Source organism: Oncorhynchus gorbuscha, linkage group LG19 (genome assembly GCF_021184085.1).
Source record: "Oncorhynchus gorbuscha isolate QuinsamMale2020 ecotype Even-year linkage group LG19, OgorEven_v1.0, whole genome shotgun sequence".
Taxonomy (NCBI): Eukaryota; Metazoa; Chordata; class Actinopteri; order Salmoniformes; family Salmonidae; genus Oncorhynchus; species Oncorhynchus gorbuscha.
The window spans coordinates 42,332,138-42,356,009 of record NC_060191.1 but is presented as its reverse complement, the minus strand read 5'-3'; the positions used below and the strand labels follow the sequence as shown (position 1 = coordinate 42,356,009).

The 23,872-nt window shown below is 46.0% G+C and overlaps 1 protein-coding gene across 2 annotated transcripts in view; it reads left to right on the top strand.

Annotated features, from left to right (window-relative positions):
• The window catches only part of LOC124005212 (huntingtin-interacting protein 1-like), a 44,047-nt gene that overhangs the window by 8,415 nt on the left and 11,760 nt on the right, over positions 1-23,872 (top strand). For both annotated transcript variants that reach the window (XM_046314243.1, XM_046314244.1), the window contains exons 2-20: positions 6,924-6,987; positions 7,511-7,653; positions 8,732-8,788; positions 13,611-13,691; positions 14,156-14,232; positions 14,542-14,603; positions 15,752-15,892; positions 16,158-16,215; positions 16,357-16,432; positions 16,687-16,836; positions 17,222-17,322; positions 17,599-17,671; positions 17,937-18,120; positions 18,299-18,387; positions 18,809-18,925; positions 20,891-20,992; positions 22,294-22,488; positions 22,593-22,740; positions 22,941-23,027. In XM_046314243.1, coding sequence (XP_046170199.1) covers positions 6,924-6,987; positions 7,511-7,653; positions 8,732-8,788; positions 13,611-13,691; positions 14,156-14,232; positions 14,542-14,603; positions 15,752-15,892; positions 16,158-16,215; positions 16,357-16,432; positions 16,687-16,836; positions 17,222-17,322; positions 17,599-17,671; positions 17,937-18,120; positions 18,299-18,387; positions 18,809-18,925; positions 20,891-20,992; positions 22,294-22,488; positions 22,593-22,740; positions 22,941-23,027 — 2,005 coding nt within the window. The remainder of the gene's footprint in view (positions 1-6,923; positions 6,988-7,510; positions 7,654-8,731; positions 8,789-13,610; positions 13,692-14,155; positions 14,233-14,541; positions 14,604-15,751; positions 15,893-16,157; positions 16,216-16,356; positions 16,433-16,686; positions 16,837-17,221; positions 17,323-17,598; positions 17,672-17,936; positions 18,121-18,298; positions 18,388-18,808; positions 18,926-20,890; positions 20,993-22,293; positions 22,489-22,592; positions 22,741-22,940; positions 23,028-23,872) is intronic.

Sequence of the window (23,872 nt, the reverse complement as noted above, 5' to 3'; positions counted from 1 at the left end):
AAAGCTGTCTTGCCAAAGGAGGCTCGTAAACGGACCATGGGGTTTAGGTTTTATTATGCCAGGGCCTTTGGCCCCCAAGGTCCACACTCCGGCCAGTATGTCTCTTCAACCACCTGCCGTCCTGTCTTCCAGCCCAAGCCCCACAGGAACAAAAGCTGTTGTCGGTGAGGTTATAGACTTTGACTAGCTCAATGCTGGCGGTTTTGAACGGATAATCCACCTGGCCGTGCTGCTGCTCCAGTTTCAACTGTTCTGCCTGCGGCTATGCAACCCTGACCTGTTCACCGGACGTGCTACCTGTCCCAGACCTGCTGTTTTCAACTCTCTAGAGACAGCAGGAGCGGTAGAGATACGCTCAATGATCGGCTATTAAAAGCCAACTGACATTTACTCTTGATGTGCTGACCTGTTGCAACCTCGACAACTACTGTGATTATTATTATTTGACCATGCTGGTCATTTATGAACATTTGAACATCTTGGCCATGTTCTGTTATAATCTCTACCCGGCACAGCCAGAAAAGGACTGGCCACCCCTCATAGCCTGGTTCCTCTCTAGGTTTCTTCCTAGGTTTTGGCCTTTCTAGGGAGTTTTTCCTAGCCACCGTGCTTCTACATCTGCATTGCTTGCTGTTTAGGGTTTTAGGCACTTTGAGATATCAGCTGATCTAAGAAGGGCTATATAAATACATTTGATTTGATAATGGAGTCTTAATAGACATGAGACAATGAGAAGTAGGGCGACAATACAGTAGTATATACCTATTCAGTGTACAAAATATTTAGGCCTACCAGTTTGATTCTGGACAGTATATTTCCAATATTTTGTCTTACTTTGGTCCTGAGTAAGGTCCTGTGTTTTGTTTCTGTGCACATGACCTGACCAGGAAAAACTCTGTCCCTCCCCATTTAAGTAAAATCTAAACTTGTCCAATAAGAACATTAAATTTCTGTTGCAAAACATTTTGCTACGGTGTGCCCTAATGAACACAACCCTGGTCTAATCCATGTTTGCTTTATGTTCACATAGACAGGAAGAGTGGCCATGCTGGAGGGATTGTCTTTTATGTTTCCTTTCCCTACCGTGCCAGGCTCTTAGAGGTGTAGAGTGAGTGTTCCATGGGAGTGGAAATCAACGTCAGAAATGTGAGCAAATTTGTCAAATGCTCCTTTACGGAAACAAGTAACATAGAGGGCCCTTTTCAGTGTGCTGACCTTTTAAGATTGGTGGAGTTCCAACCTGAAGAAATAATATAACCTAAACCCTCTCACTTTTACACTCTATGGCTTTTACAACTTGTTGCTTTGAGGGACGTTATTAATATGCTTGGTTTTAGGTTTTCACATTTGCTTCCTAAAAAGGCGTGCTTTTAAGTGCATAGTATGATGACTTGTTTTCACACAGCCTGTCTAGTGTGACGTAATGTGAAGTGAGTAATTTTTCAGGAAGTGGCTATTACATGTTTTTAGTTATTTCAAAATTTCCATCTCAAGCAATCCTTGTCAGCAGGAGAGCACTATTGGTGTCAAACAGCTACAAATTGTGTGTGTGCGTGCGTGACCTCAGGTGGGGAGGTAAAAGTTTAAAACTATGTCCAGTTGACCATTGGCCTGGAAGATGCTGGCAAAGGAAACATTATAAAAGGGGAGCTGTGAGGTCTGTTTGGGTTGGCACCGGGTACTAGGCCTGAGGAGGAGGAGGAATAGTGGAGGAGCTGGGTGCATTTTTCGACAGGCAGGAAATGGGCTGGACAGGGTGTGCCAAGACAGCAAGCCTGACTGAGCACCCCTCTCCCCCTGCTCCCCCCCAGACCCACTGACCCTCTCCCCACCACAGCACCTCTGTGTACAGTGGCGACGCATTCACAGGCAACCATCCATATTTCCTGTTTTCATTCCCTCCCCCCATCCTTCCCTGTTTACCCATTCCTCTTGAGGTGGTGGGCAAGTCTTAGCAGTACCACCGCAGCGGCCCGCCGTGCACCTCCAGTCCACGGTGCCTGATGAAAGCACTGTGGGAACAGGGAATAGTTTGTGCTGCTTGGCCCCTGCTTGTGTTCTGGTGTGGTTTCAGCACAGCGTGAACAGCAAATCATCTGAAACGCTATCTATCAAGACCACTAACCAAAAAGCACTCTTCTTCCCTGTCAGCCATGTAGATTATGTATGGATAGAAGCTCTCCAAACTCATGAGAACCCAGGCTCCTTTATTTAGACTATTATTTTGATTGGATTGATTGAATTAATCCAATCAATGCAGATGTTTTTCAACCATCATTAACTTTATTCTGCTCTTCAACCGTTTTCCTAGAGTAGTGATGAAAATATACTGCGTTGTCGTCAAAATCATCTCGTGTCCTAGTACCGATATGTCTGCAGGAAAAACTTGCAATGCAAAATGTTCCCCATTATGCCATGGGATGGGCCGTTAGTCATGTTCATGTCAAGCAGTCAAAACCATTATTCAAATGCTTTCTTTGGGGAAATGACTCATCAATGAGAGATCGCTGCATTATTAAACAGGCACTGACCAGGCGGCTTTTAGGGCACCGGCTATGTCTTGCTCAGTACTAGACAAGACAGGCTCATACTGAATCCCAATCCACCCCTAAAGCCTGGGCACTCTTGTAGATCTCAAAGGATCTGATAGGTTTAAGCAGTATGGTAATTCCTTCACCTTGTCTTCTGATAGGCTGGGTGGAGTTTTCACCATATTGCTTGCATTTATCCTTTAAGCTCAACAAGTGTGTAGGCCATTTGGGTTTGTTTCTTGACAGTGTCACTGGCACACAGCCAGGCGAGGACTAGCATATCAATGACAACAGGAGAGGCCTCTAGAGTTCTCTGTGCATTACATAGGTGGGCCCAGTCCAGACTCGTCTGTCTGTGAAGCAAGCCTCATCCTCTGTCTAATCTCCCCAACCGCAACACACCCACCACCACAGTCTGTTTCTCACCTACTAATTCAATTTTCTAGCAGTCATCATCTCACTTCATCGGCTGGCCATGCTGCGACGAGACGAGTTAATAGGCCTGTCGATGCCAGCGAGCCGCTCCAGCTTCTAGTCCCATTGGCTTGCCAGGAGTCCTGAGCAGCTGGCACTCTCTTTCAGACGGACGACAAAGTCGCACTGTGGACTAATTGGGTCGTTCCTGTGTGGGAACTGCTTGCACAAGTGCTGGGAGCCTTCCATCGTTCCTTGGAACTTTTTTTTTTACGCAAAGAAATGGTGTGGGGATTTGACTGAAATGTAACGGTAGTGCTATTTTTACACTGAACAAAAACATAAATGCACCATGGAAAGTGTTGGTCCCATGTTTCATGAGCTGAAATTAAATATCCCAGAAATGTTCAATTTTGTATTTCACAAAGTTTGGCACAAATTTGTTTACATCCCGGTTAGTGAGCATTTCTCCTTTGCCAAGATAATCCATCCACCTGATAGGTGTGGCATATCAAGAAGATGATTAAACAGCATGATCATTACACAGGTGCACCTTGTGCTAGGGACAATAAAAGGCCACTCTAAAATGTGTAGTTTTGTCACACAACCCATTTGGCATGTTGACTGCAGGAATGTCCACCAGAGCTGTTGCCAGATAAATGAATGTTCATGTCTCTACCATAAGCCGCCTCCAATGTCATTTGAGAGAATTTGACAGTTTGTCCAACTGGCCTCACAACCGCAGACCCTGTATGGCGTTGTGTGGGCGAGCTGTTTGTTGATGTCAACGTTGTGAACAGAGTGGTGGCCTTGGTTATGGTATGGGCAGGCATAGGCTACTAACACCGATTGGATTTCATCGATGGCAATTTCAATGCATGGAGATAACGTGACGAGATCCTGAGGCCCATTGTCGCGCCATTCATCTGCCGCCATCACCCCATTTCAGCGTAATCCACGGCCCCATGTTGCAAGGATCTGTACACAATCCCTGGATGCTGAAAATATATAATTTCTTCCATGGCCTGCATACTCACCAGACATGTCACCCATTGAGCATGTTTGGTATGCCTTGAATCGACGTATATGACAGTGTGTTCCGGTTCCGGCCAATATCCAGCAACTTTGCACAGCCATTCTAAGAGGAATGGGACAACCTTTCACAGGCCAATCAACTGCCTGATCAACTTTATGCAAAGGAGATGTCAATCTGATGCAAATGGTGGTCACACCAGATACTGACAGTTAATTTGTTTGTTTTTTTCCACACCCCTAGCTTTGAAAAATATATCTGTGACCAACAGATGCATGTCTGTATTCCCATTCATGTGAAATCCATAGATTAGGGACTAATTATTTTTATTTCAATGGACCGATTTCCTTATGAACTGTAACTCAGTAAAATCTTTGAAATTGTTGCGTTTTGTACTTGTTCAGTAAAGAAGATTCTGAATGTTTTGGACTGTATTTGCAAGTGAAATCCAGATATGAGATATTGTCCTTTGTCCAGACTCCTGCAGAGCTGTTTTCAATATGTCTGATCCATCCCGCAGTAGATTCTCAGACAAACAGTGGTGACACTTGAAAAGGTCACATTCGCTTGCCTGTCGTTGTCAATAAACACAGAGGAGGCCACAGGATACTTCGGTCAGATATATGGCTCTGGGTGCAGTGTTGACATCATGGCATACACACAAATCGCTTGGCTTGTGCTTGATTATGTAGCAACAGGTGTTCCACCTGTAGCACCAGTGTCCATATCAACCCTGCAGGTATGTTTAATGATCGAAGGCATGACTCGTAGAGCTGAGCATGTTTTGTGGTTCATCCTCGGCAGGGATACAAGCTAAGCACAGAGACATGGATGGAGTGGAATTTGAACCAGGGAGCAGTGTGTGTTGAGAGATGTTGGCCAGCTCTGCATTCCTCTCTTTATCCTTGTCCTCCTTCTCCTCTTCAGAAGGCACAGCTGTGACTTAATTAGACAGTCACCCTGTGAATCGATCTTGTCAAGACAAAGCCCGTCTTTGTCACCTTGAGCTGTGAATATGCCATTTGTAATGAGGCTGAGAGAAAAAGACAGAAAGAAACAGGCTACTTTGTCTACTCTTATCATGACTCTTGCGTCCTTAGTGTGTGTATAAAGGTTTGTTGATGTGATCACTAGAGAAACAATCTACATGTCCGAATGAACAAGGTGTCTAAATAATCACCAATCCACCATGACTGTGTAGTGCACTACTGCTAGGTTATTCCTCTGAATGCCATGGTCAGCAAGTCATTCCTTCGTGTGAGACCAACGCACTGCCTGCGCTCCCAGTGAACCACCAGTGAAATGAACCTGTGATGATTTATCACCATCTGCTTCCCCTCCCAGAGAGGACTCAGGACATCTGGGGGAAGTGAGGTGATTCAACCTGGCCTGTCCTTTCGTGACCCTCCAGCCACTCCACTTCAGACTTCAATATCACTGTTCTTTATCGGACAACATGCTAGATGTGACACCGGTATTCATTTAAAGCAGAGATGGGCAACTGGTGCCACCCCCCCCCTTTTGTAGGCCCACAGATCAATTTCTAAAAATGGAGAGGGAAAAAAAGTTATAGGAATTCAGTTGGTCTCAACGTACTGTTGAGAGTTAGAGTAGTAGAATACACCAGGTGCGATTTCAAAATGTGGATGTGCATCAGCAGTTTTTCTCTTGTTATATCAGTCAATGATAGTCACTCAATTAGCCCATGTCAGCCCATGTTTGATTGCTAAGTTAGTCTAGCCAGTTATCTAAACTTGTAGAAATCATGGTCGATTTATGGACCGGGGACGGCCCCCGTTTTTGATTTTGTAAATCACTCACTCAGATATCATTTTAACATGGCATAAGTCTGAGCAAAAATGTGTAGAATTGCAGGAAATAAGCATAACAATTGCAAACATTTCTGACTGCCCCATGGCAAAATGTATAGAATAGCATCAAACTTGCTTTAAAACTGCCACATTTTCTCTTTGCCCCTTGGCAAAATGTGTAGAATTGCAGGAAATTAACTCACTTTCTCTCCTCTGTGGGAGGCCGCAAATGTTTTTTTCAAGGTAGGGGAGCCCCCTAACAAAATATAGCATAGGGCCCCCAAAAGAATAGGGCCGGCTCTGACTGCATGTGTGGGTATGGATGTGGGTACATAGACCCGCAAGTCACTGCGGCCCCTTATGATAAATTCAGATTTTTTTTGTGACCACCATCAGAGTTGGCAATCCCTGATTTTAAAGGCTCAGAGAAGAGGTGGAGGTGCATATAGCGGGGCTGCTTTTCCTCTCAGATGGAGGCCGAGATCAAATAGGCCTGAAAGGGATACTCCTAATAGGCCTGAAAGGGATACTGATGTGGCTCTTTACACATAAGTTAAAAGAATGTCTCCTAAATTGAAAAATTACAACCCTGAAGTGAAATGATTCTTCTTCTGTGTGGCTGGTGGTATTTTAGTGGGGCCCATTGTAATGGAAGCACTAGGCTTTATGGGAGTGTGTGTGTGTGTGTCCTTGGCATTTGCTCAGCCCTGTTTGTTTAAACCTCTCGGCTGGAGGTAGGCTACCACCACCCCAAGTGAAGCCCACACTGTGCCAGGATTTACTGAGGATTGTGTTCTTGAATATTCAGTATAAATAAGTAGGCCACAAATATTCTCTTTGTTACTGATCTACTTATATATTTGTATAGTCGCCGTGTGTGTTCCAATGGTTCATTTAGAGTATGGTGTTGGAAACATCAGGGTTAGGCTTTGATTGACACATCATGGGCCACATAGACCTGTAGCCTACTGTATGTGTAACTAATTGTAATTCACTTTGGCATCTGATAATTCATATAAAAAGAGAGAATTCTGAGTGTGGTGTGTGGTGTTCTCATACTCCTCACTCGAGGAAGACAATCAGTGCAATTCTTTTCTCTTTCCTCTCTCCCTCTCCACTTCCTCCTCTGCACAGGCTGTGAGCATCAACAAGGCCATCAACACGCAGGAAGTCGCCGTCAAAGAGAAGCATGCCAGGAATATCCTCTTTGTCGAGCCGGGTGTGTCGCTGTGTGTTTGTGTGTGTGTGGGGCACTGTGTGTGCAGTGTCGATGTTAGTTGTGCAGTGTGTGTGCGTGCGTGCATAGTGGTAGTGTGTGTGTGTGTGTGTGTGTTGGATAGAATCAGTTTCTCTCTGACTATAGAGAAAGGAGAGCTGTGTTTATGTTGACTCCCATGTGTTTGTGCAAGCTCTTGTTCCTTCATGACTCAGGGTTGTGTTCGTGCAAAACAGTAATGGAACGTGACCCTGATGTCTGCCGGGACCAGGCCATTAGTGTGTGTGTGTGTGTGTGTATGAGAGAGAGAGACCAAGAGACAGACTGCTCTGTAACGGTCATTGTGAGATGTGTGGGAGATTTTCAGCCCCTCTTGAGAGAACAATGGAAGTTGAATAGACAAGCAAAACACCTCTCTATGTTAAAACCCCCCAAGCAGCATTCGTCAGAATATGTGTGCTCTCTGTCATCTCCCTCGTGTTTCTCCTTGACTGGTCTGTCTCACCCTGTATCTTGGGGACCCACCATGAGAAGGGCGCCCACACTTTCTGGGCGGCGGTCAACCGGCTGCCGCTCTCCAGCAATGCGGTGCTCTGCTGGAAGTTTTGCCACGTCTTCCACAAGCTGCTGCGAGACGGCCATCCCAACGTAAGTCTGAACCCACCAACACAGCCCTGATGGGACACACACCTGTGTCGCGATCTGTAAGGCGTGCAATGGAAAACATTTTGCAGCAGAACTGAAATTAGCATTTATTATTGGACAAGACGTGTCAGTTCCTCCCTGTTTCACTATGTTTTCTTTTGGTCCCTAATGAACACGACCCTGAACATAGTGCACGCCAGGGACATGCCCATCTCTCCATAGACTTGTGCTCAAGATGTCTCGAATGATACTATATTCCCTGTTTATTACTCTGCTGGATTTGGTTTGAAGCCAAGCAGGGTAGGGCTAAAATGGGAGACTGATGCTCTGTGATCACTAAGATCCCACAACACTTATCCCAAGACTAGGGGTGTTAACCCTGGTCGCCCCGTCTTAATTCCTAATCTGGCCCTCCTCATCCCCAGATTCCAATTGGCTAATTTCAACCCCTCTCCTGTCCTCTCCCCTGCATCTCTTTCCAAGGTCATTGCTGTAAATGAGAATGTGTTTTCAGTTAATTTGCCTGGTAAAAATAAGGTTTAGGTCAACTAAATATAGGGGTGGTTTCCCGGACACAGATTAAGTTTAGTCCTGGACTAAAACCAATTTTTAAATGGAGATTCTCCATTGATCATGCTTTTAAGTCCAGGGCTATGCGTAGTCTGTGTCCAAGAAACCGGCCCATAGGGAATATCATTTAAGATTTGCACTTAATTCAGAATAGCTATTAGTCTGGTCCAAGATCTGGATGTGCTGCCTTGCCAAGTCATGCCAAACACAAACAGTTCTGGGACCAGGCTACATAGCCTCTACTTCTATTAATGTATCCTACCGTACAGTGAGATGACAACCACCAGTTTAGCCACAGTAGCTACTACCTCCAAGAAATAGCATCATCCACCATGCAAAGTATCAGCATAATGCTGTTCACACACCCCCATACACATTCATTCACGCAATCGCTCAACACACTGGCCTTCTAGAACACACCCACACAACGCCTACAGTACAACTTCACGTGTGGTGGTCTCTCTGTTGTATCAGCCTTGTCTAAATGTTCTTTCTGTCTCTGTGTGTTCAGGTGATAAAGGACTCGATGAGGAACAAGGCTGACCTGAGTGACATGAGTAGAATGTGGGTAAGGATCAGGACACCGCACTGATGGTTGGCATTACGGCCCTAAGGCCCTTCCCAACCAGACCAGGAACAATTCTCAGCCCCAGTCATCATGTCTACCACTCTTAACCGGCAGGCTGGCATGGACACATTGGCCGCGTCGGAAATGGCACCAATTTCCTATATACTGCACTAGATCCCAAATTAATACATACAACCACTAGCATAAAAAAACAAACATTTTTTACACAATGTGGCTGACGCAACAGATCAGAACATTTAGCTTCAAACGTTGGTAAACTATTATATTAACACATTATGAGTGCAGCAATGTGCACACAGAAGCACAGATGTTCCAATAGCAGGAAAACACCATTATCAAACGTGACCGCAAATGCGACTATGCATGTAATGCTTTTATTATTAAGGTGGAATTTTTATGGTGAAAATGATCTTCTTAAAGCTCACGCGCTGCTTATGTATGCCAGTTAGGCTCTACACCCCTTGTAAAACAGATTAATGTGCTTCATTTTAAGATATTTGCCCACCTAAGGTATGATACAAGCCTATGGGCTAGGTGTGTGACTATGATTCGAAAAAGTCGAGGGGGAGAAAAAAGGCATTGTCTCTTGCCTTACGCTGGTCATAATTCACAAGGGATAGTGTATAATTTGCAAGTGATAGGCTAACATTGTCACCCAATCAGGCTATTCTTGATTTAATCTTGTTTTTACATATACTAAATAATATATGTGTGAAATTTGTTTTGATTTAGAATGGACCGTTGTCATGCACTTATCCTGAAACAGGGACATGGGGAAAAAAATGTCATCTATGCACTTAAAAAGGGAATGGAGGACAGCTATCCCCTTGGTTCAATTTCTATGTATTTTCTTTTGTCATTGTTACCCCAGCCAGGTAGGCTATACTCCTGTTGTAAAGAGAAGCAATTTGTTGAGTATTAGGAAAGTTGAGGAATAAATATAGTAGGCCTAGCCTTTAGAAAGCTGATGGGATCCTGCTCTTTTTAATAGAGGCCATAACTCTGTTTTCTTGCGCAATTGCATGGCCAATGAAAATGTTGCACAACATGAGCTCATGGGGGCTCATGAAGTGCTTGATTAAATTTTCGATCACATTTGCATTGATGCCAGAGTGATTAGAGGAACAATGGAGTGCTGAGTATCAGGCCGGTAGCAAGTTTGGTAGGCTGCTTATGACCATCGGCAGCATCAGAGCTGGGCGAAGCCGAATTACCGTGACTAAACGGACACGTGAAATTTGACTGCCTTCATGTGTGTCAGTAATACGGTCACCGCAACAGCCCTAGACCCAACTTAATAGTTGATATAATGTTTCAAGTTCGTTGCAGGCAGGCCATGCATGGCCAATGTGATTCATAGGATATTTATTTTCAACGGGATATTTTTACCTGCAGGCTGCAATGTTTTTATTTGTTTGCTTTATGTGGGCTATTTTTTTTACATAGATAGCAATAGAAGTTACTTTTTTAGGTTTGTATCATTTTCATTTAGATAGAATTTTGATTAACCACTTGACAATGATTTTGATATACGAAGACGTTATTAAATTAAACTTTTCCACACATGTGCATATGAAAACCATAACTGGCACACAGATTGGTAGAAATGGTAAGATACATTGGCATTCCACATGAAAAAAGTTGTTTACTGACCAATTCAGGATAATAACGGCAGAATCTGCGAAGCCAGCAGGAGCAGGAGGAGGATGGTTGCGTCAAGTTAAGGTTTTTTTCTTCTGGTTATCTTGATCTCTGGCTCCCTTTTTGAGTAATTTGTGTCTTATTTCATCAAACAGTGCGCTTAAAGCATCAGACAAGCTCAATGCACATGCATTGAACAAAATATAAATGCAACATGTTTCATTTCATATAAGGAAATCAGTCATTAGGCCCTAATCTATGGATTTCATATGACTGGGCAGGGGTGCAGCCCAGTCTGGGAGTTCATAGGCCCGGCCAATCAGAATGAGTTTTTCCCCACAAAAGGGCTTTATTACAGACAAATACTCCTCAGTTTCATCAGCTGTCCGGGAGGCTGGTCTCAGATGATCCCACAGGTGAAGAAGCCTGATGTGGAGGTCCTGGGCTGGTGTGATTTTATTTATTTATTTTTTTAAGGTTGAAGGCGGCTTATGGTAGAGAAATTAACATTCAATTATTTGGCAACAGCTCTGGTGTACATTCCTGCAGTCAGCATGCCAATTGCACGCTACCTCAATGGATTATCTTGGCAAAGGAGAAATGCTCACTAACAGAGATGTAAACTCATTTGTGCAGAACATTTGAGAGAAAAGTTTTTTGTGCGTATGTAAAAATGCATAAATCTTTTATTTCAGCTCATGAAACATGGGACGGACACTTTACATGTTACGTTTATACTTTAATTCAGTATAGTTGATTTTATAAAAAACACATAGGGGTGTGTCTATATATGGAAAGATACACGAATAACAAACTTTCGGTCTACCAATATTTATTTATTTGGGGACAATCCTAATATAGGGAATATGGTGTGATTTTTAGAACACGCATGTCATATACTGTACATTGACTGGGGGGTAAAATCATGATCACCCTCATTATTTCCCCTCAACGCAATATCAGTGTGGTGCGTCCATGCCGGTCTGCTGTCAGTTAGTGTTGCCATCGCCATCTGAGTAATAAACATTCTAATAGGTGACAGTCACCCAGCAATGTGGTCCTGCTAAACCGGAGTCAGACTCAACAACACACACGCTGTTGTTATGGTATCCTAATGGTGCTACTGTGTATAGACAATATATTTACACTCTTTTGGAGGGCTGACTGTGGACTGAAACAAATGTTTCCATCCAGTTAAAGGATTGATTTAGGACTGTTAATTTGGCATCCGTAAAACGTTTACATTAAATAACCACATTTCAACAAAAGAGTTGCCTCTGGGTTGCAACAGTGGAAAAGCCAAACCGTTTACTGCCCGTGCATTCAGTGGGCAGGATGGACGGGGGAGCAGTAGAGGCTAATGCTGACAAGTAACCTTTTCCTGGAAGTACACTAAGTTGGGTCTCTCTTGGTATTTACTGATGGTACAAAATATACTAGGACTCTGGTAGAGTGACCTTGATGACCAGTCAGTACTGCCTCCTTCCTGTTGTGACAACACACTGAGGGCCCAAAGAAAGGGAAGTGAGAAGAAGCTATTTACTTTATAGCTGGCTATTCATTCTGACACACACACATGCACACTAGTGATGCATGGGTTGACACATAACCCGCAGTCACCGTGGTTATATCTGCGGGCGTGTGGGTTTAGGGTCATGAAATATTGTGTGGTTGAATAAAGAGAAAACAATACCTTAAAAAATCCATATGTATCATTCTATAGGCTACATAAAATGTTTAGTTCATTATTTTAGGCTATCTGGCATTAGTGCATGAGCCTAACTTTAGGGCCTGACTGTGTGCACGCCATAGGCCTATGGCATGTCAAGGGAACTGTAACCTACTGTTCAGATGGGTTCAATAGTAACTGAAATCTGGACACTGACTGTAGGTCTATAACATCTCACAGCCTTAATATTAACTCCTGCAGAATGAAGCATTACTTACAGTAAAATGATACACCAATTGTACATTTACATTTACATTTCATTTAGCAGACGCTCTTATCCAGAGCGACTTACAAATTAGTGCATTCACCTTATGACATCCAGTGGAACAGTCACTTTACAATAGTGCATCTAAATCTTAAAGGGGGGGGGGAAAGAGGGAAGAGGGAATACTTATCCTATCCTTGTAGGCAACATTTTGACTGGGAAACCAGATTTAGATCTTTTAGCATCTTGAGAGAATGTGAATGTGCATTTCGCCCCTTTACAGACGATACATATCTTTATATAATGTGTTTCAAATCTGTTGTCTGTATTCTGTCTCTAAGTGTTGTCTTTCACTAGCAGCACCATATCGCCAAGTAAAATTGAGTTAAATGCACTTGGCAAATAAAGGTGATTCTGATCAGCGTCATAAAAGCTGATTTAGTATTTCAACCACACAAAATCTGCATCCAAGCCGAACTGAAAACTTATCAGAAACATGTTGGGTTGTTTTCACAGCTTTCTCTTTCCTTACAACCGGTCAAACTGATCTACAGAAAATCTTTCCCGTTTAAAAAAAGAATAATTATTGCATTTTCTCCCCGGTCTATAAACGTCTTTGCTCCGTGAAAGGAGCAGAGATGACGAAGAGAACCTTACCGACGTCAACTAGATTCAAACATTCGTTCTATCCACTTATTACATTATTCTGGTGAGCAAAAGTTTTAGTCTTCTAGGCCAACATTTAATGACAGAAGAGAAGCTAAATGTATCTAATTATAGATTATAACAATTACAAGCAGAAATATGTCTAAATCGGGCTAAACAAATCCTGCACCCCTTGTCAAAAATCGTTTTTGCCGTCATTGACTAGCCTACAGTGCATTTGCTTTATTAAGGTGTTAGGGTCGGGTGTGGCCTCAAATTGTCACATAGTCGGGCGGTTGCGGATGGGTTAGCAATTGCGAGGGGGTGCAGGTGAACAACAAGCTGACCTGCGTACCACTAACAAACAAACACACACACAGGCCTGCACTCATGCAGTGCAAGACATTGCAGAAGAAGATCAATTTGATTTAATGATAAAATACCTTCTGCAACGTCAGCAACTAGCGACTCCTTTGGAACTCTCCCAAGGCCCTGGAGAAGACCATGTCGATCTCACTTTGATCTGGTCTCTCTCTCAGGCCTCTGACTCCATCTGTTCCCCTTTTCCCCTCTGCCCTCAGGGTCACCTGAGTGAAGGATATGGGAAGTTGTGCAGCATCTACCTCAAACTGCTTATCACCAAGATGGAGTTCCACATCAAAGTGAGTAGTACCCCAACCTGTATGAACGACAGGCTGACCAGTCTCCCTCGTCTGTCTGTCTCTGTCTCTCGCATATACCCTCCTCTAAGGATATTCCTCACACAGAAACACTATTCTAAAACTAATTGCCTTTTAGAAATCAGTAGTTAATAGATAGCTAAGCTCAGTGAAATACTGCAGGCAGCAGACTTGGTGTTGCTCTGGGGTTTTTAGTCATTGTTCCTGGAGATGGAGATGCCTACTGAAGTGAAAAAAACGAGGTTAAATCTAAATTGTATTTCTTTGAATCCTCACGTCCTCTCTCCTCATATCCTTCTCAAAGCACATTGGAGCAGAAGATCTGAGGTTCCTCCCCTCGAATCTTCTCCTCCGAGAAGGACAAGGAGAGATGAGACGAGGGAGCAAGAAAATACAATTGAGATTCAGCCCATTCTGATATGACTCGTTCTTCTCTCTCCCCTCAGAATCCCCGTTTCCCCGGCAACCTTCAGATGTCAAACAGGCAGCTTGACGAGGCGGGAGAGAACGACGTCAACAACTTGTGAGTGTCGCTTGCCCTTGTTGTTTTCACCAAACCACAGAGGGCTGGATCTATAATGATACATATTCTAATATATCCCCAATGTTCCCTTGTAATCATAATTAAAAGTATTGAAAATGACAAGAAAATGAAGAATGTATTAGTTATTGCCTTCTATTAGATACTCTTTAGCATATGACTATTGTTATATGTAGACAAACCAACTCTGGTTCATTGCTACATAGGTCTTACAGCCTCCTCCACTTTGTACATGCCGTGAACACTCCAATCCAACCCCTCTCTGCGTTTGTGTGTGTCCTCTCACTACAGCTTCCAGTTGACAGTAGAGATGTTCGACTACCTGGAGTGTGAGCTCAACCTATTCCTCGGTGGTAAGCTATTCCTGTCTCTCTCTCTCCATCTCTCCTCTGCAACCACGCTTATCTAAAGATGTTGTGACATAACATGACCCTCAGTGTTCACTAACAACAATCTGGTTCTAGCTTTTATATGTCAGGGTCATGTTCATCCGCGTAGTCAACGGAAAAAGTTTTGCAACGGAAAACAAACATGAGTGTTTCTTATTGGACAAGTCTAGGTAGTCCCTTTCTGTACTTGTCCATTCTCTTCCGTTTGGTGCCTAATGAACATAACCCTGGTTTTGGCTTCATAGGCTACGTCCCAATATCCACACTAGCATACCACTTAGATTGTGTGCCCAATAAATTGCTTAATTGAAAGTAGTATACTAGTATGGACATTAAAACAGAGCTATACAGTACTCTCCTGTCTCTCGGCCACTATAAGCTCTTCACAAAGTAAAACACACATCTTCCATCTATCTCAACATGAGTGCCCTTCTTCCTCCATTTGAACACTCAGTTGGACTAATTTCTCCCTGTTTCCACCTCTTCTCATCACACACACACACACACACACACACACACACACACACACACACACACACACACACACACACACACACACACACACACACACACACACACACACACACACACACACACACACACACACACACACACACACACACACACACACACCCCTTGCCTCCCATCAGGAGAGATGTTTTGCAGGCTAAAGCATCACGTCACCCAGGAGCTGAGAGGTGTGTGTGTCTGGGTTTGACTGTACAGGAAACCACACCTCTGTGTGGAGGGAACGACTGGGTCTGTAGGGACTGGCATCAGAGCGGGAGGGAGGGAGTGCAAAGGAGATGGAGGGACTGAAAGAGAGCTGTAATGAGAGAGGAAGAAAGAGAGACTTGGAGTACATACTCATTGGTTGATTCAGTCTAGAGCAGCGGTTCCTAACCACCTGCATGCACAAACAGTGTGTGCCTTTTTTGTGTGTGTGTGTGTGTGTGTGTGTGTGTGTGTGTGTGTGTGTGTGTGTGTGTGTGTGTGTGTGTGTGTGTGTGTGTGTGTGTGTGTGTGTGTGTGTGTGTGTGTGTGTGTGTGAGAGAGTGATAGAGCGAGATGATCACTGATGTGTGTGTGTGTGTGTGTGTCATCCCTTGCAGTGTTCAGCTCCCTGGACATGTCGCGGTCTGTCTCGGTGACGGCGGCGGGCCAGTGTCGCCTGGCTCCCCTGATCCAGGTCATCCTGGACAGCAGCCACCTGTACGACTACACCGTCAAGCTGCTCTTCAAGCTGCACTCCTGTGAGTCCAACACACACGCCCCCCGCTGGACAAATGGCAGAGTGACAGGCTGAATAACTCATACTTGACTACTAATCTAGGGCCAACAGTTTTTCCTGTGACTGTCCCAGAAAAACTGTGGCTATTCCAAGGGCACGTCATTCACATAATTTTCCTGGTCATATCATGGGGTTAGGAAATGGCTAAAACCTTAGTACACACACATTTTCAGTAGTTTCATACACACACATTCCACAACTCTGATCTGTTTGCCTGTCTGTTCCAGGCCTTCCTGCTGACACACTCCAGGGCCACAGAGACCGCTTCCAGGAGCAGTTCAAGAAGTGAGTTCACGCACAAGTCATGGACAGCGTCTCAAATAGCACCCTATTCCCTATATGGTGCACTAGTTTTGACCAGAGCAGGGCTGAAGGTGTGATGATGAAGGTGGAGTGTTTCATCCGTGTGTGTGTCGTCTCTGCTAGGCTGAAGAGTCTGTTCTACCGCTCCAGTAACCTGCAGTACTTCAAGAGGCTCATTCAGATCCCACAGTTACCTGAGGTAAGGCCTGGAGTCCTCCTGAACTAGCCTGTAGAATAGACAGGATCTCTGTTGTGTATTATCAAGTAAATACTGTATCATTCACACGCTCACACCCATGCACATGCACATGCACGTAGTCTCCTATTTTCTCTGTTGCCCTTGCTTCCTCTTGAGGAATTTGGGCCCAGGTTGCTGTTCAGCTACTTGGGTTAAGTGCTATACAAACACAATTTGATTAATTGTCTTGTGTGTGACTCTCTCTCCGCTGTCAGAACCCACCTAACTTCTTGCGGGCGTCGGCGTTGTCGGAGCACATCAGTCCGGTGGTAGTCATCCCGGCTGAGTCGTCCTCCCCCGAGACGGAACACATGGTGGACCTGGTGACAGAGGACCTGGTGGATACCGACATCCCCGTCCAGCCGGTAGCCCATCTGAACATGTCCCAGTACTGCTTTCGTTTGTAACGTTTGTAGCATGCGCCGTTTGTAACATGCCATATTGTGTGTGAAAGATGAGTTTTGTGCGCTCGCTGACTCAAACTTATCCCATTCCTGTGGCATGGAATATTTTTTATTACATTTTTTTACAGAATATGGCATGTTTCAAACGGTGCCCCTTCTGTCCTCGGTCTTAGTTGTACAGTATCTGTGTCTGTCAACTTAGTCTAATGAAACCTAAAGCCTATAGAACGGCTGGCTGGCTGGCTGGCTGGCTGGCTGGCTGGCTGGCTGGCTGGCTGGCTGGCTGGCTGGCTGGCTGGCTGGCTGGCTGGCTGACTGTCTGTCTTGCTGTGTTGGTTCCGACTAGGCTACTGTGGTAGAGCCCAGGTTCGACGACCTCTTTGGCACGTCCGCCGCCACGGACCCCTTCAATTTCAACAGTCAGAACGGGATGCGCAAGGACGACAAGTAAGACACCAGAACCAAACTGGCTGCACTCTGGATGACCGAATTTGACATTTGTAGGATATCCTTTGTCTGTACAGATTGGTCTGAATTGTGTGACAAACTGAAAGCCCTGCAGCTGAGGTATGGCCTGGGCACACAGTACCAAAACGTTTTGCAACGGAAAATACACTTTTACCATTGGCCATGTCCAGTTAGTCCTTTTTCTGTTTTGGGCCATTTTCTTCCATTTATTTTTTGCCTAATGAACACAACCTTGTCCTGTCCTGTTTCCATTAGGGACCGCCTGATTGAGCAGCTGACACGGGAGATCCAGGCCCTCAGGGAGGAACTGGAGTCCTTCAGATTGGAGGTGAGGAGGTTTAATAAGGCACTTGAGTCACTACAGAGGCAGTTCTCCATCATGCCTGAACTTCTGAGTGTTTACACACTGTTGAACCATAACATTCTGTCCCTCCTCTCTCTCTCTCTCTCTCTCTCTCTCTCTTCTCTCTCTCTCTCTCTCTCTCTCTCTCTCTCTCTCTCTCTCTCTCTCTCTCTCTCTCTCTCTCTCTCTCTCTCTCTCTCTCTCTCTCTCTCTCTCTCTCTCTCTCTCTCTCTCTCTCTCTCTCTCACAGAGTGGGCGTCTGTGCCAGGCGCTACGTGGGCGTGTCAATGAGCTAGAGGCGGAGCTAGCAGAGCAGAGCCACCTGAGAATGCAGGCGTTGGGAGAGAGCGAGTTCCTGAGGGCGGAGCTTGACGACCTGCGCCGGGTCAAAGAGGACACAGAGAAAGAGCAGCGAAGCCTCACCGAGATCGAGAGTGAGTCCAGAGACAGCCCGGGCACATCTGCACAACTCCACCTTCTAGCAGTTACCCACTACCATCCGACACTCCAGTACCCATCTATACCACTTCACATGTGTTTTGTTAGTTAACGTGTGTTCAGCCCTCTGTGACTGTTGTGACAGTAACAGCGCTGTCTGTCCATGTGTCTCAGGGAAAGCGGTGGCCAACGAGCAGCGTTACGTCAAGCTGAAAGAGAAGTACACAGAGCTGGTGCAGAGTCACGCTGACCTGCTGAGGAAGGTAGGTCCATCCAGACCCCTTACGATCAAAGAACCTCACCCCCCAGACTCATGGTGCAGGCTGACTCCTACCCCTCTCAGCCCCTCTCAGCCAGTGCCCTTTTGCTCCCTCACCCTTGGCCCTCACCCTTGTTTGCAGATCTGAAGGGTCTGGATATGTATGAACAGTGTAGTGGTGGATATTTCACTATATTGCTTCCAACTTAGCGAACTGCAAACATCTGGGGTGTTTTGGCCAAGGGAGAGTGGTCAGGAGTAGGGTGTGAACAGGGACCCCCTATCCATGCTGCACTACAACATTTCTATGGAGAATACACTTCTAGCAGCAATGCTCACACGTTTCCTCCAAATTTCTTGTTTGTAATTCTAAAAGCTCTTCCCTCCCCTAAAAAAATCTTGTGTTTTTCTGTTTGTGGCTTTAGAACGCGGAGGTGACTCGTCAGATGACGGTGGCGCGGGCGGCTCAGGACGAGGTGGACAGCGTGAGGAGAGAGATGCAGGAGAAGGTCAAGGCTGCCCAGGAGGTCGCGGAGAGACAGGTGAGGGCAAGGCACACGTTGTCCTGAAATACCGTTTCCCCCTCTCTCTCTCTCTTTCCCCTTCTCTCGCTCTCTTCCCCCCCTCTCTCTCTCGCTCTCTCTCTCTCTCTCTCGCTCGCTCTCTTTCCCCTTCTCTCGCTCTCTTTTCCCTCTCTCTCTCTCTCTCGCTCGCTCTCTTTCCCCTTCTCTCGCTCTCTTTTCCCTCTCTCTCTCTCTCGCTCGCTCTCTTTCCCCTTCTCTCGCTCTCGCTCTCGCTCACTCTCTTTCCCCTTCTCTCGCTCTCTTTTTTCTCTCTCTCTCTCTCTCTCTCTCTCTCTCTCTCTCTCTCTCTCTCTCTCTCTCTCTCTCGCTCGCTCTCTTTCCCCTTCTCTCTCTCTCTCTCGCTCGCTCTCTTTCCCCTTCTCTCGATCTCTTTTCCTCTCTCTCTCTCTCTCTCTCTCTCTCTCTCTCTCGCTCGCTTTCCCCTTCTCTCTCTCGCTCTCGCTCTCTCTCGCTCTCTCTCTCTCTCGCTCACTCTCTTTCCCCTTCTCTCGCTCTCTTTTCTCTCTCGCTCGCTCTCTTTCCCCTTCTCTCGCTCTCTTTTCTCTCTCGCTCGCTCTCTTTCCCCTTCTCTCGCTCTCTTTTCTCTCGCTCTCTTTCCCCTTCTCTCGCTCTCTTTTCCCCCTCTCTCGCTCTCTCTCTCTCTCTCTCTCGCTCTCTTTCCCCTTCTCTCTCTCTCTCTCGCTCTCTTTTTCCCCCTCTCTCGCTCTCTTTTTCTCTCTCTCTCTCTCTTTCCCCTTCTCTCGCTCTCTTTTTCTCTCTCTTTCCCCTTCTCTCGCTTTCTTTTCCCTCTCTCTCTCTCTCTTTCCCCTTCTCTCGCTCTCTCTCTCTCTCTCGCTCTCTTTTTCCCCCTCTCTCGCTCTCTTTTTCTCTCGCTCTCTCTTTCCCCTTCTCTCGCTCTCTTTTTCTCTCTCTCTCTCTTTCCCCTTCTCTCGCTCTCTTTTTCTCTCTCTCTCTCTTTCCCCTTCTCTCGCTCTCTTTCCCCCTCTCTCGCTCTCTTTTCCCCCTCTCTCGCTCTCGTTTCCCTCTCTCTCGCTCTCGTTTCCCTCTCTCTCTCTCTTTCCCCTTCTCTCGCGCTCTCTCTCTCTCTCTCTCGCTCTCTTTTTCCCCCTCTCTCGCTCTCTTTTTCTCTCGCTCTCTCTTTCCCCTTCTCTCGCTCTCTTTTTCTCTCTCTCTCTCTTTCCCCTTCTCTCGCTCTCTTTTTCTCTCTCCCTCTCTTTCCCCTTCTCTCGCTCTCTTTCCCCTTCTCTCGCGCTCTCCCTCTCTCTCTCTCGCTCTCTTTTTCCCCCTCTCTCGCTCTCTCCCCCCCCTCTCTCTCTTTCCCCTTCTCTCGCTCTCTTTTCCCCCTCTCGCTCTCTTTTCCCCCTCTCTCGCTCTCTCTCGCTCTCGCTCTCTTTTCCCTCTCGCTCTCTCTCTTTCCCCTTCTCTCGCTCTCTCTCTCTCTCGCTCTCTTTTTCCCCCTCTCTCGCTCTCTTCCCCCCTCTCTCTCTCTCTCTTTCCCCTTCTCTCGCTCTCTTTTCCCCCTCTCTCTCTTTCCCCTTTCCCCTTCTCTCGCTCTCTTTTCCCCCCCTCTCTTTCCCCTTCTCTCTCTCTTTTCCCCCTCTCTCTCTCTCTCTCTCTCTCTCTCTCTCTCTCTCTCTCTCTCTCTCTCTCTCTCTCTCTCTCTCTCTCTCTCTCTCTCTTTCCCCTTCTCTCGCTCTCTTTTCCCCCCTCTCCAATGTAATACACTTAACATCTTTATACTACAGTACATTGAAACCTTCTCTCTCGATCTCATTGTGTAACTGAGATGCCTTGCTGTACATGTAGGTGTTAGAGAGGTAGGAAAACCCCTCAGAATAAACTGAGGTAGAGGGATGGAGACCTAGCAGATGACATCTCTCTCCCCCTCCTTTCTCCGTCTCTCTCGCCTCTGTCCCCCTTCAGGAGCAGGAACAGGTGGAGCAGCTGCAGGAGCTGCAGAGGGAGCTGATCTCCAGTAGGGTGGAGCTAGACACCCTGAAAAGCACCATGGCCTCATCCCAACAGGTGGCCACCTCTCTAGCCAAAAACACTCACCCAACAGTACACTCCTCTCCACTCTACTCCACTTGACCTCACCCTGACACCTTCACGTTTTCTTTACTCTGTCTTCTATCTTTACATTCCCCAACTCCATGTTACTCTTCTACCCATCTGTTTGTGTGTGTGTGTGTGTGTGTGTGGAGGGGGGGGGGGGTTGTGTGGAGCGTGATCCGACAGTGTGTAGGCAGGCCTACCACTCTTCACTCCTGCCAACCCTATTTCTGAATCAACACACTCACTTCTCTCTCGCCCTACCCCCTTCTTTTCTAATTCTCCCTCACACAACCACTCCCTCCTGTCCTCACACACGTACTCTGTCACACATTTCACTTACAAACTCTTTCTTCCCGTTTCACATTCCTGTTCGCATGCTCAGGAGGGTGCCCACAAACAGGTGAGGGAGAGTAGAAGAATGGCAGTTGTCATATCCACATCTCCTAGCACTTAGGGTGTAGTCACCATTAAAAAGGTGTTATTAGGAGTGTATAGTGTGTGAGCCTTGTTGTTAATTTCAGCAGATAAACACAGAGATAGGTACGATCCTAAAATACTGTATGTGTATCATACTGTTTCTTCCCCCCCCCCCCCCCCCCCACTTAAATCAAAGTTAATTTGTCACGTGTGCCGAATACAACAGGTGTAGCCCTTATAGTGAAATGCTTACTTACAGGCCCTAACCAACAGTGCAATTTTTAAGTAAAAAATTGGCATTAGGTAAAGAAATAAAAACAACAGTAAAACGACTATACAGTAGCGAGGCTTTATACAGACACCGGTTAGTCAGGCTGATTGAGGTAGTATGTACATGTAGGTATGGTTAAAGTGACTATGCATATATGATAAACAGAGCAGCAGTAGCGTAAAAGGGGGGAGTGGGGGATGGCGGGACACAATGCAGATAGTCCCGGGTAGCCAATGTGCGGGGGCACCGGTTAGTCGGGCTGATTGAGGTAGTATGTACATGAATGTATAGTTAGTGACTATGCATATATGATAAACAGAGAGTAGCAGCAGCGTAAAAGGGGGGGGGGGTTGGTGGGGGAGGGACACAATGCAAATAGTCCAGGTAGCCTTTTGTTTACCTGTTCAGGAATCTTATGGCTCGGGGGGTAGAAGATGTTAAGGAGCCTTTTGGTCCTAGACTTGGCGCTCCGGTACCACTTGCCACGCAGTAGCAGAGAGAACAGTCTATGACTGGGGTGGCTGGGATCTTTGACAATTGACAATTCACTCACTTTCCTTCTCTCTGTCTCTCTCAATCTCAGTCGAGTGAGGAGCTCAGTTCGCAGCTCTCGACTGTGGAATCGGAGAAGGTGGAGCTAGCGGGATCCTTGTTGAAGAAAGAGGAGGAGCTTGCAGGCCTAGGGGAGGAGCTAGAGCGTGTTCAGAGCAGCCTGGCCTGTGAGAGGGAAAGTGGAGTGAAGACTGCCGAGGCCCTACAGAACCAACTCAATGAGAAGGTGCGTTTCAGGGGAGGTAGCTGTTTGTGTGCGTGTGGCCTGTGTTTCAGCCTCTCAGTGAGCGTGTGTGATATCTGATTCTCTCACTAACCCTGTGTGGATAGGAGAGCAGGGAGCAGGCCCTGGAGAGGCAGCTGGTGGCAGCCCGCTGGTCCACCCTACAGGGGGCTGTGGAGGAGGCAGAGAGGATAGTCCAGGACTCACTGGCCCAGCTTGACGACCCAGCACATATCAGCTGCACCAGCTCTGCAGGTCAGCCTCTAACCCTCTCCAACCTCTATCTTAGACACACCTGATTACAGCTTTGTTCCTGTCTGTCCCTCCGACCGTCTGAGATGATGCTACATTGTGAAACCCGTGCTGTGTGTGATGTTGGATGATGTCCCTTCATAGTGGTGTGTTTGTATGATGGAAGATGCCTCCCCCTTACTGTGTACCCTCCTTGTGTGTAGACTACCTGGCGTCCAGGTGTCAGGCATCTCTGGCCTGTATGGACAGACTTCACTCTGCCAGAGACGGCTACCTGGCAGACAACACAGGTCAGATTCAGATCTGCTCTCTTACTCCCTTTGTGTGTGTGTGATGGCACAAAGCTGACTATCTACTTTCAGGCATCTATCGAAGCCGTCGTCGTTCTTGTGTAGCAGGTCAAAAGGTCGCTGTGCAGTTTGACAGTAATTAACTCGGCAACATTAACGGGAAGAACGTGTGTGTGTGTGTGTGTGTGTGTGTGTGTGTGTGTGTGTGTGTGTGTGTGTGTGTGTGTGTGTGTGTGTGTGTGTGTGTGTGTGTGTGTGTGTGTGTGTGTGTGTGTGTTTGCTTGCCATTGCGTGTGTGTCTGGTGGTGTCCATCCATCCCCAATGACATCCTCCTCCAGTCCAGACACACACAGAGCGTACGTGTACGTACACACACGTGTACGTACACACACACACAGTACCAGTCAAAAGGGGGTTTTCTTTATTTTTACTATTTTCTACAACAATTATAGTGAAGTTATCAAAACTATGAAATAACACATGGAATCATGTAGTAACCAAAAAAGTGTTAAACAAATCATATATATTTTAGATTCTTCAAAGTAGCCACCTTTTGCCTTGATGACAGCTTTGCACACTCATGGCATTCTCTCAACCAGCTTCATGAGGTAGTAATCTGGAATGCATTTCAATTAACGGGTGTGCCTTGTTTAAAGTTAATTTGTGGAATTTCTTTCCTTAATGCATTTGAGCCAATCAGTTGTTTGTGACAAGGTAAAGGTAGGGTGGTATACAGAAGATGGCCCTATTTGGTAAAAGACCAAGTCATTATTATGGAAAGAACAGCTCAAATAAGCAAAGATAAATGACAGTCCATCTTTAAGACATGAAGGTCAGTGAATTT